The sequence below is a fragment of the Hyalella azteca genome, unplaced genomic scaffold (genome assembly GCF_000764305.2).
Source record: "Hyalella azteca isolate HAZT.00-mixed unplaced genomic scaffold, Hazt_2.0.2 contig14886, whole genome shotgun sequence".
NCBI lineage: Eukaryota > Metazoa > Arthropoda > Malacostraca > Amphipoda > Hyalellidae > Hyalella > Hyalella azteca.
The window spans coordinates 149,386-161,973 of NW_025944755.1; the positions used below are offsets into that span (position 1 = coordinate 149,386).

The 12,588-nt window shown below is 37.6% G+C and overlaps 1 protein-coding gene across 2 annotated transcripts in view; it reads left to right on the top strand.

Annotated features, from left to right (window-relative positions):
• Positions 1–5,094: 5,094 nt before the first annotated feature.
• LOC108680911 (protein YIPF1) overlaps positions 5,095–12,588 on the top strand; it is a 10,689-nt gene continuing 3,195 nt past the window's right edge. Inside the window, exons 1-5 of one of the 2 annotated variants that reach the window (XM_018169843.2) lie at positions 5,095–5,190; positions 5,857–5,884; positions 6,530–6,621; positions 10,962–11,175; positions 11,972–12,088. In XM_018169843.2, coding sequence (XP_018025332.1) covers positions 5,155–5,190; positions 5,857–5,884; positions 6,530–6,621; positions 10,962–11,175; positions 11,972–12,088 — 487 coding nt within the window. In that variant the 5' untranslated portion in view covers positions 5,095–5,154. Of the gene's footprint in view, positions 5,191–5,856; positions 5,885–6,529; positions 6,622–7,234; positions 10,004–10,961; positions 11,176–11,971; positions 12,089–12,588 lie in introns of those variants that run through there. The other variant, XM_018169842.2, reaches the window with a different exon arrangement.

Below are 12,588 nucleotides of genomic sequence, written 5' to 3' on the forward strand. Positions count from 1 at the left end.
TCATGTAATTAGCATAGTATAGTATCTTCGGCATTGAAGAATAGGCCCCTGTCTCCAATTCTTGTATTTTTCTTGAATAGACAGGCCTTTTGATCAAGTCTTTTCAACGGACAGTAGGTTTAAAATCGTTTCTAGATTTCAGTTGTTCCGTAGGATACGAGGCATTTCAAGACTAAACATATGCTCCTGCATGGCCGTGTCTAGTCTGTTCTTGAACGCGTTCATACTCGGAGCGTCAACAATATCTTCAGGGAGGCGGTTCTACATGTCAGTGACTCGAAGCGAGAAGAAGTGTTGTCGCATGGATGAGTTGCACCGCAGTTTTTTAGTTTATAGCTGTGGCCCCTGATTTTGCTTCAAATTCTAGGCGACGATAACGGAGACTGGGAAGCTTCATAATCTTCAATCTTTCTTCATAAGACTTGCCTTTTAAGCTAGGAATTATCCTTGTTGCTCGTCGTTGAACACTCTCTACTAAATTTTTGTCCTTTTTCAAGTCTCGGTGACCACACCACGTTTCCAAACTCTAGGTTCGGGCTCACGACAGAGGTGAACAACAGCTTCATCATTTCTACATCTAGGTACTCGTAGGAGCGTCTGATCAGCCCAAGCAGGTCATTGGATTTATTAACGTGCGTTTCAATATGCCTAGAAAATTTTAGCTCCTCGTCAACACAAACTCCAAGATCTTTTTCCACGCAAGACTTCTCCATCATAACTCTCTCGTTGCAACCATGTCTTTTCATACTGTAATCTTGCTGTTCATTATTCTTCCCGAAGTGAAGTACTTTACACTTGTCAGCATTGAAACGCAGCTGTCACGCATCAGCCCAGTCACCTAAACGATCAAGATAATTTTGCAGTTGCATTTTATTTGACGCATCCTTAACTGTATTGTCAAAGTTATGAGGGACACTGTTCGGGTGTGCCGCTATCAAAGTTGGGAATAACTCTGTCAGAACTCTGGTTCTGTCTCTGTCAGATCTAGAGGATCTGGTAATCGATTGAAGAAGAACCTGAGGGGTTTTGGTTCGTTATAATTGTCAGAATAACATATTAAATATTCATTGGCCAGGGAAGGATAATAACAAGACGTGTATCTAAGCGTAAGTATTGAAGATAGGTTCACGGGATACAGTAGATAGAAGTTACAGGATCAATGCACAGTATGTGCAATAATTTTAGAGATAGAGTATTACGACACTGCGTGTTGGTTATGAGTGCCGGAGTAAGACGACGTGAGCTCGTCTAGAGTTTGCAGGCTCTAAGTCTACGATAACTGACTAGGACTGAGACTCTGCTAAGACTGACTGGCAGTACGCTCTCCGAGCTTATATACGCGGTGACCCGCGAATAGCGACGTCACTGAAGGTGACGTAATAGTCACTAATGACATCATGACCTGACAGTATTATAAACTTTTGTGTCATATGCATACATGGAGCAAACGCTTGACACTATTTTTGGTAGATCGTTTATAAAGGCAACAAACAAAACAGGCCCAAGAAAGCTTCTTTGCGGTACGCCACTGCGCTCCCCCTTAATCATATATGTAAGTACAGCCTCCGTAAAAGTGAAGAAGAATTTCGTGGTTTTGATAGTCTTATGAGCAAAAATTTCAAAGTGATTAGGGATGGACCGACAAGATTTATTAAATTGCAGTGATGTGTTACAAAGACTTCTAAGTAATAATGTCACTAGATTGCTTAAATCGCAGATTCACTAGAAATTTAAAAGCGAAGAAAACACCACAAAAATTCAGCATATCGCTATTGAAAACGTTTCGGAGACCAGCTCCGTCATCAGTTCGATAAATCTGGAACACAAATAAAGTCAGAAAATTAACAAAGTTTGGAGTAAAAAAAACACAGAAGTTAAAAACTTGCATTTACAGACAATGGGCAGAATAATAAAGTAAGTACCTATCTATTCACAATTTTTAATGGATAAGAACTATAGGTAGCATTTAAACTAGGCTTCTCTTCAAAAATATACAATGAGTCCAAAATACGCAGACCGGAAGCACCAGACTATAAGCCAAAACCTTAAAGTCAGTGTTGGACACTGGAATGTTGCACTGTTCGGCGTGATTGCACACAGCCGAATGAGGAGGGCGCGATAGTAACTGCCCAGTCATATAACTCCTCCCTCTCTCCCTCTATGCTCAGCGACCCTAGTGTAAAAGTTGCGTGCCGTCATTCCAACGTACGCAGATGAACATCGTGCACAACTAAATATATAAACTGGGGACGATCGCATGTGAGAAGGGACGATATCTTTGTACCTAAAAACGAACCTAATTTGAAATTATTCACCAGTAAGATACGAAGATTAATGTCTGGAAAGTATTTCATTAACAAATCTTTTAATTCTCTTGACATAGCTTCGGACGCTTTATACATAACTTTCATAACTTTAGTTTTTGTTTTTTTATATTCAAGTTAAACGGGCTTCAAACACTATTACACCGCGGCTTTCGTATTTCCTCGACTTTTGTGACGTCGCTCTGAGACGCTCGTCAGCTTCAAACCACACCCTTCAGCCACATCATCTACACCCGGCAGAACTTTCTCATAGTCCACCTTAAACGACACTCCGTTTTCTTTGGGTTAAACAAGCCCCGCTTGGGTCGCTCCGCAAACATCCAAGCTCCAGTCTGCCATGCAGTGAGATAGCGCAAACACCCGTGCTGATCTTACCCGGACCGACGTGAATTTTCTTCCAGTGATAAGTAACCTTAATTGCTTTCCCTCTTACCTATATGAATTATGTGCAACCGCAGACTGATAAAATGTTGTAATCATTCGTGACGTCCTTAATAACATAAAAAACCTAAGAAATTTCTGAAGCGCTTCTCGCTAAAAGCCAAGATGGCGACTACAGCGTTGTCAGACATGGCGGACCAGGGACAACCTTTCATTTCGAGTGCCTTTGTAAATTTCTGAAGCGCTTCTCGCTAAAAGCCAAGATGGCGACTATAGCGTGGTCAGACATGGCGGACCAGGGACAACCTTTCATTTCGAGTGCCTTTGCAGTAATTCCTAATTATTTCAGCGGTGTAGTAGATTTAAGGTGTAGTTATGACTATTTATATAGCCTAAGCTGCTGTAATCATTCGTGACGTCCCTAATAACGTAAAAAGCTAAGAAATTTCTGAAGCGCTTCTCGCTAAAAGCCAAGATGGCGACTATAGCATCGTTAAACATGGCGGATTCCCCACACGTATCTTGAACCTACTTTAAGTATCTAGTATAGACATAACTAGCATTATTTGGCTACCTAGATCTATGCGCTTACCTTAACCGATACCTTGCAGAAACCTGACGAGTCATAACACGTGGTAAAGATCGCCTGACAAGATCGTCCGAATACGTCACCTCGCCTCCCCCTGCCTAAAATTAATAGTAAGCGGACCACACGATATTGCTGATCTTAAAATGTACTTTCCTTAGTCACAGGCCCAGCCGACGTCTGAGATTATTGCGACATCTCCACGTTGCGCTTAATATTCATGTGCTGCAACACAGTGCACTTCCGCCATTATTCTAACGCAAACTACTTACTAGGATATAGCAACGTAGCCAGTACCTAATCTTAACTCTTTGTGTAGTTTCTCATTATCATGGTCTAAAGACCCGCCCTCAAGCCAGTACCTAATCTCAAACCTTTTGTGCAGTATTCCACGTCACCCATATGAAATAAAGCGGAGAAAAATCCCACGGACTTTTATTTCACTCCCGTTGAGCCATACATCTAAGCCAACTTTCCATGCCATGCATTCTGAATTTGAATTTTTGAGCAATATCTTCTCGTTTAATGGATTTCCTTCTGGCTTGGTGTTTACCCAGATTGAGAAATTCATGTTTAAGCGATACAGTGAAGTTGTTCCAGAGCCTGATGGTAGAAACGTTGTTTACTGTACTCCTCCATACTTCGGCGGCGCGTCCGAAGTTATGCCAAGAGAATTAAAAGATTTGTTTATGAAATACTTTCCGGACAATAACCTTCGTATCTTACTGGTGAATAATTTTAAAATAGGTTGGATTTTTAGGTACAAAGATATATTTTTAGGTACAAAGCTGTGCAGAATCTGGTCGTAATCAGCGATGGGGGTCGGCGATGTGGATTCACTGCCTAGATATCTGATACAATTAGGTGATTCCCAGAATCGGCGAGTAGCTCGTCATGACTTAATATTCCTCCATTTCAACACTAACTTATTATGATTAAATTCTTCCACGAAAGTAGTTACACCGTAATTTATTTGTAATGTTACGAGCAATCTCCTCGTAAACACGAGGAGATCAGATAACTAACATGTTCAGAATACATCAATCGATTCCAGCTCATCAATTCAACGGATATGTGATGAAAACCAAATTAAGTATTACTGTCTTCCTAAAAAGTTTCAGTTTTTTTTGCGTACAAAAATCAAGCGCATGTTAGAGAATATGACCACATTATTCCGCAAGAAAATTGAAAATGGGTATAAGAATTTACTCAAGCTTATCCTCGCTCGCAATTGAGGCGGTGATGACTGTCCCTCTGAATTTTCGAGCGGATTATGCTGGATATATTAATTTAATGATCAGCAGCATGTCAGCGCTGACTCGATCATCACAAAATCGATCCATTTAGGCTCAAAATAGTATTTTCAGTGCTTTTTAAGACTTAAAGACAAAACTTATTGCCAGAATCGTAGGTTTTCATGGCTTATTAAATTTTATGCGATAAAATGAGTGAAATGACGTGTTAAATCAGCTGTTGACACAAATTAGTAATAATGAAAACGTGTTTGCATGATCATAATACAGCGATATCTATCATGAAATATTCCAAATGACTATAGAAGTTAATTTGGTAGTTAGAAACCAATTAAGGGTGTCAATTCTTCTGAAATTTATAAGCAAAGCTTATGACTAGCAGTTACCTAATCATAAGATTCGGCAGAATATTAAGACGCATACCAGAATTTCATTATGAACTTTACAATGTCAAACGTTGATTTAGATATAAGTGATATAACAAAATCGTTCACTCAGTTTTTCGAAAACGGATTTTTATTTCCACCTTGTCCTCATGACAGTTCTTTAACTCAACAGACCTTGCCACGTACCTAGTGTTTTAGTTTGTTGACGTTTCAGTTTTGCCAGCATGTCGACGAACAAGTTTTCAATTGTAGATATTGACGTGAGTGAGAATATAATTTTAAAATAAATGATTTGTTTTCATCAGATGATTTACTGTTGACGATATTTATTGTATCACTAAAATTTATTGCTAACCTGCGAATTTATATAATATTGCTATTGCCTACCCTAATGCCCATTCCTTTGAAATTTGAATTTGCATTACAAATTTATTATTTAAACTAACTAGGTAAATTTTTCTATATATTACTCGGTGCGCAATGTGTTGTATAACTATAAGCTATGTTATACTATTATACACCAAGATTGAGCTAGGTATGATGATTACCAGACTTCATCCATCTTTCTTTTCTTCCCTAAATTCAAAAATACCAATTTGGCCTAATTCAAAAGGATTATAGGATTAGGACCTCCAGAGTCCAGATTGCATCAACCGTCAAGTCGTCAAGCTGTTAAAGTAAACATAATAATTCATATTTATCTCCAAGAATGAAGAATGTTCATTTCTAAATTCTTGTTCTAGCTATTTAATCAAGTAAATCAACAATCCTCTAATGATCAGCTTTATCTTGTTTGACAAAAAAAAAAAAAAAAAAACTGTGACAAAATCTTGTTTGATTCTATATATAGTATAATATAATGTACTCAATCTAGAACAAATAGTCACCAAATTCCCTCATTAAAATTTAATTTTTTTACATTTCAGAATGAGAATGATGAGCTTCAATTTCAAGGTGAGCCTTGTGAGGATCATGATTAAATAATGATATTTTCCTCGTGATTCTTTGAAAACTCTTCCTAATATTTAAGACTGGGTCTGGAAGAGGATTATTTAATATAAATTTTCAATTATTATGTTCCAGTTCAAGTTTTTCCTTTTGGAAGTCAAAGTTAGCTACCTAAAAATATATAGATATATTGCATTGATGCATTATCAATTAATTAATTATTATTAGTATAATTCAAATTGATTTTATAACATTGATAGGTATAACAGAAATCTCTCATAATTTTGTACTTTCTGGATTAGAAAAAATTTTAAACATAGCCTATTTTGGCTTCATGTGACATGTTGAAAGTAAGAAAAATAAAAAATAAATATTTTTTAGGGATTTCAGTTTTATATTTATTACCTGAATTACCAAAATATAGTACATAACTTGTAATTGAAATATTATCCTTCAAATCAATTAATAGTTCAAGGAAATAAGCCTATTCGTGATAATATTCTATTAAATGCTATGCTATTTTGCAATTTTAGGTATAGCTTGTTGTATATTTATATATATAAAATATTTAAATTTCTAGTATTTTTCCTTGATTTCTGACAGGTAGTATGCGCGATTGTATTGATATTTCTATGACCTGTACATGAGCAGACTTTGGACTGAGTGAGGGCAGCAGAGGGGCAGGAATTGGCCCGTCTAATAACTTCACTGATAGTGCAGGCCATCAGACAGACTCACAAAAGGTAAGTTTAGTGGACAATTTTACTTCTGATTCAACCCTGTTATATCTTGTATGTATAAAATTTAAGGCTAGGAGTTTCATTGTGTGGCTATCCTTATTTTATCACTGGTAGTATTCCAGACTCATAAATTATTTATAGTCACTACTCTGTCAGAAATTCTATCCATTTTATTAAAGCTGAAAATAAAGTTTTTTTGAAATATTTTTTAGGCTACAAGTGTGCTAAATTAAGTTAATTCTAATTAAAACTTTGAAGTAAAATATTATTGAGTAGAAAGCCTGACTGTTTTATAAATAATATAATGGGTGCTGTTTGATTAAATAGTTTGTTTGGTTATCAATAGCTTGTTGATGTTCAATAATAACCAGGTAACTGTGATTTGGATGCTGAGGTGTTCATTTTGCAGTGATTTGGGTATGTGTGTATACCACTTGCAAATTTACTGTTACTATAATTTTGTAATAAAAAAGGAATTTTGTCTGTGTTGTTTTGTTTTGAACCTCAAATCTCATTCTCAAATTCATGGCTACTACCTCTTGAATTCTTGTCACGAGCTACTGCGCTCACTGGAACATACCTGTGAAGCTCACCAGATAATCCGTGGCTCTTCCAGGACTGTCATTCTCCTCAGCGCAAACGTGGAAAATATTCAGCTTCATCAACCACTGAATCCAAGTCTGAGGAGCAGAAAACTCCTGTTGATCAGCCTTCAAGTCGGCAGAAGTCAAAGCCCACTCTTAATCTTGATGAAATGGAAAACTTTTCTCCCAGCACCGACCAATTTGACTCTAGAGAAATTGAGTTGTCTGACTCCTCAAACTTTTTGTTGCATGTAAACTCAATTCATTGCCCTAGCAACAAAGACATTTTTGCTGGCGAGAATCACCAGAAACTTGTAAGTGAAAGCAAGAACCTTCATTCGATCGTGTCTAAGGCAGCGGTCACGGCGATTTTATCTGATGATGTGCACTCCACCATTGAACTTGCTTATGCTTTATTGTTGCGAGTTCAAGATAAGTCTTTGGTCTCCAAGGCTGTCAAGAACTTGGCCGCGAGTTGGCCAGTGCCTGAGTTGCAGCATTTGAAGCGCGTGAAAAAGTTCCCTAAAATTTCTAAGTATGTTGGAGTAATTGAGGAATTCGTGAGTCAAGCCTCGGCCATACCCGAAGATCGTGGGAAAACAAAATGTCATTCCTATTTTTCGACCGAAAATTCACGTGTTAGTAATCAGGAAAAGGGTCCTGAAAACGACGTGTTTTTTGTTTACGTCGATTTGTTATACACATTCATTGAACAAGAAAACAATCATGATATTTTTACTGATTCTTCTTCACATGATTCTTTACTGTTGACGAATGCAGAAATGAATAAATTTAAGTCAACATGCATTGAGTTGAATTTACCGAAACCTATAGCAAGCAACGAAGTTGTACATGTTATCCGTCAAAAGCTCTCTTTCAGAGGAGTTGACTTGTCACTTTTCAGTCCCGTTTTGTATGTGGGAAAAGTTAGCAAATACGCACCCAGACTACGGTATCAGTTTGAGACGGTGACTGCTCACTGGCCATGCTCATTCCATGAAGACGAATATTTGGCAAAACTTATACGGGGCGATAACTTCACTGGAGACGAGGTCCAGAGCATTTTGAAGTACATGAATCTTGCTCTTTGCCTAGCCTATGGATATGATGATGGAGTTGACCGAAAAGAGATGAAAAATTCGTCAACTTGTAATGTAATGCCGCCAGCTAAAATTCCTGATGCCGCACGTGATCGCTGTGAATCTCATCTATGTAGCTCATGTTCAGGAGTATTTACAAACCGTGAAAAATGTTGCGTTCAGCTCTCAAAAGCGACCGCCACCTGCACTTCAACATTTGATTCTTCGGTAAAAACTTCACGTGAATTCCCATCTTGTTCGTCATCTTCAGGAAATTATAACTTGACTCGTTGCACCGTAGCAGAAAATATGGAAATCTCGTCAAACGGAAGCAAATTTCATTGCAAGCACCACCTTCCACCTCGTTCTGCGTGCCTCATGGTGGACAGCTCACGCGATCGTGTCGTGGTGCAGGTGCGCGACTTACGGGACGTTCATCCTTTGGCTCACGCTGCTATGGTGGCCGTGGACCACGTGGCCCGCACCCTCGGGGGTGGATGCTGGCAGTCTCTTGATGAGAGGAGGCTGGCAAATGTCCCAAGGTCTCCTCAAGTTTCCAGTATTCCTGTTGATGAACGGGACAATAGGAGGACTTCTAACCTTGATGAACAGGACGATAGAAACACGTCTAACCTTGAAGAACAGGACGATAGAAAAAAGTCTAACCTTAATGAACAGGACGATAGAAACATACCTAACCTTAATGAACAGGATGATAGAAACATACCTAACCTTAATGAACAGGATGATAGAAACATACCTAACCTTTCTGAGAGCGAACGTAACAAGGGCCCTCATTCTGCAAAAAAACATGTGAATTTTGCAGCTGCTTCATTGAAACTTTCCTCTCCTACAACGCTTCATTCCGATGAAGCTTCACGATCCTGTAACTCCAACTCTCACGCTCCAGGACCATCGGAGTCTGATGAATGTACAAGTTCCTATATTTGCACTGGTCTGGACGCCTACCTTAGCCACGAGCCTTGCATGATGTGTGCCATGGCGCTGCTTCACTCGCGTGTGCAACGCGTGTTCTACCACCACAGAAATGCTGAAAAAGGCGCCTTGGGCTCCGTTGTGAAGCTCCATACTTTGCCGAACATCAACCATCGTTACGAGGTCTTCAATGTTACCGCTGTGGAGGATTGTTAGCGTCATATCTTCTGGAATAAAATGAAAAGTATTCGCAAAAGTGACTCAAGTTACGATTTATTTAGTTTCCTCTTACTTACAGCTCATTCGGCTGAAAATTAATAAAGTTTCCTTCCTCGACGGTAATGGTTCCTATACTTTTTCGATCAAGTACGTACCGTTTTGAAGTTCCACCGTGTAAGTGTAGAACCAACTAATGTTACATATCACGCGATAAACCTAAGTTTTTTAGTTGAATTAAATATTACTCAATGAACCGATAATTATTGTATCAATTGTGTTCTTTAATTTAACGCTGCTAACCGGTGGAAGGCACGTGGCTAACATTTAAAAATCGCAATCGAGTTCGCAACTCCATCAGCCAACCACAGACTGCTTGTCAAGCGAAGCCCACCAATCACAAACGATAAATCGGCCGCTTCGTGTACAGTACTTAGGCGAGGTCTGATAGTAAAGTCGAGTAGAACTGTTCAATTTAAGTAATATTTTAATCCTGATTTATTTTTTGTTTTTTATCACTTCTGATAGCATCGATTGACGGCAGTTTTGCTATTAAACATTACCTATATATGAAATACGCTTATCATTATCCTAATATGTGTAATTATGTGTGGATTTATCGTATGAATTCAATATTTTTATTATGATCTTCTGATTGCAGCTGGTTATTCTTATTCGTTTGGTACACTATGTCAGAACTGAATCACAGTACTTTAATTCATATTGTTTTCGAATTTTTACCGTTGAATAGATGTAAATAATTTAGTCCTAACACGATTTTGCAATCGTTTATTATTAAAAAAAAATGCTTATATTGCTGATGTATTACGTAGTCGCTTTTAATATTTTTCTGTTTAACTAGAAGAAATTTAGACACTGGAAGAAGTAAAGGCAACCCTTGTACTTTTTTAACACTTTCAAGTCTTTCGAAAGTAATAATATAAGTATGATTGAGTTCGATGCTATAACGCGTCCAATATGGTCTCTGAACGACGATCTGAAGTTGACCACTATTATAATCAAGCATTAGTGTAAGGGATACGTGGTGTTATAATAATAGACTATCATTACTGATAAATTACCTGTATTTGTATCAAACTAAAGTACAATTGGTATCTAGTCGTAATCGATGTTTTATATTGAGAGAACTACTATTTGTTTCAAGCAAAAGAATTTTGAAAAAATATTATAATCAATTTGTAATATTGCAACGGTATTAAGAGATGGAAAAATATTTGTATTAAACAAAGGTATTCGAAAGAAATCTTATCATAATCAATGTGTAAATTGCAACAGTATTAAGAGATGGAAAATATTTGCATTAAACAAAGGTATTAGAAAAAAAATCCTATGTGTAATCTTGCAAAGTATTAAGGAATGAAAGAATATTTGTGTTGAACAAAGGTATTAGAAATAAATCCTATCATAATCTGTGTTATGTTGCACAGTATTAAGAGATGAAAGAATGTATTAAACACAGGTATTAGAAATGAATCGTATCATAATCGACGTAAATAACATAACACAGCTGCTGGGTGAGTACCATGATGATGACGAGATGCCGCCACCACGCACCACGACCGACCAGTCGAAGGTACCATCACTGTGGACGCTCGAGTACTACCAGCGATACTTCGATGTGGATACCAAGCAAGTGGGGGACCGCATCATGTGGTCCATGGTGCCCAAGCCTGGCGTCAGCTTTCTCGAGCGGCATATCAAACCTAAACCTGATCTCTACGGTGAGTTTCTCGCATTGAAACTATTTTAGATTCGCGGGTAGATCGCGCGTTATCTTATGAAATCTAGTTAAAGTTAAAAAAGTACTGATAATGAAGAAATTTCATTTGGGTAAGTGTTGCTTATTATATTGAACTAAAGTTTATAGATGGATTCAAATTAGGACGACAGGAAATGTTGAGAAGGAAATCAATATCTAATGATTAAGAAAATATTATGAAAAAATGCGAACGAGTCTGGCCTGAAACGTATATGGAACAAGGGCAGTACTATCAAAATAAACTCATTCGGCCATTCCGCCAATTACTTAATTTTTATTCTGATTATGTTCTGAAATGTGGGATTTGATTAACCTCAAGACTTTGGACGCCGATAATATAGATATCGCGGCCTTGTGCTTCCAATATTACAGGCATTTTAGCCTCTGCATTGAATTCAAATCGATTTACTAGGCACCTGCGAATTAGTACCTATATAGGCAATTTATCAGGGTAATCGATTAAAGAGCAGGTTGAAAATTTAATAAAAAAAAAAAAGAATTTAGATTATATTTTGACAGGGTAAGGTTGAATTGAAAAGGGTGTTCTGTGATATTATAATCAATTACTATGTTTTCACCTCTGACTCTTTGTACAATGCATTGTATTAGGCCAAACTCAATTCATGCTGCCTCCTTATTTATGCTCCGCCAAACCGTTTCGCTGCATCCTCCTTTTCTTATTCCTATTCCGTCGATATTTGTCAATTAACTTTCAAAGGTCGGTAATTTGATTATTTTAACGTGGTTTCCCCGTGCAGGGCCGTTCTGGATATGCCTGACGCTCGTATTCGCTGCCGCGATCGCCGGCAACGTCTCTAATTACCTGCAGACTCGCGGCGAACTGAGCGAGTATTGGCGGTATGACTTCCATAAAGGTGCGTGTTCTGTACAGCTTGTACACTTTTATTGATCTTTAGCAATCGAAATGTGTATGGCTTCTAGTATTATTACAAGTTTTCTTTGTTTAATCTTAGATATATACGGTATTGGATTTTTTTTTCTAATTGACCCTCAATTACCTTATTTCTAAGTGGCACTCGAATACTATACCTATCTTTTGTTTTTCCATTTGATCCTCGACTATAATTTTCCATTTGATTCTCGAATATATTTTATCATTTGATCTTTGAATGTATCTTTTCCAACTGATTCTTGAATACCTATTTTTTATCGGAAAAGATTTTCAAGTTTTCTAAAAACTTCCTTTTCAATTACACTTAGGCGTCGAATAATGATTCTGGATAAAAAAGACACGATCGCAGTTCTGAAATAAAAATCCATATATTCTAACGTTTCGGCTATCTACACTTTAGCCATCATCAGAGTAAATAAGATGATAATCTGGAAAGAATAGAAATTCAGATAAGAATACAGT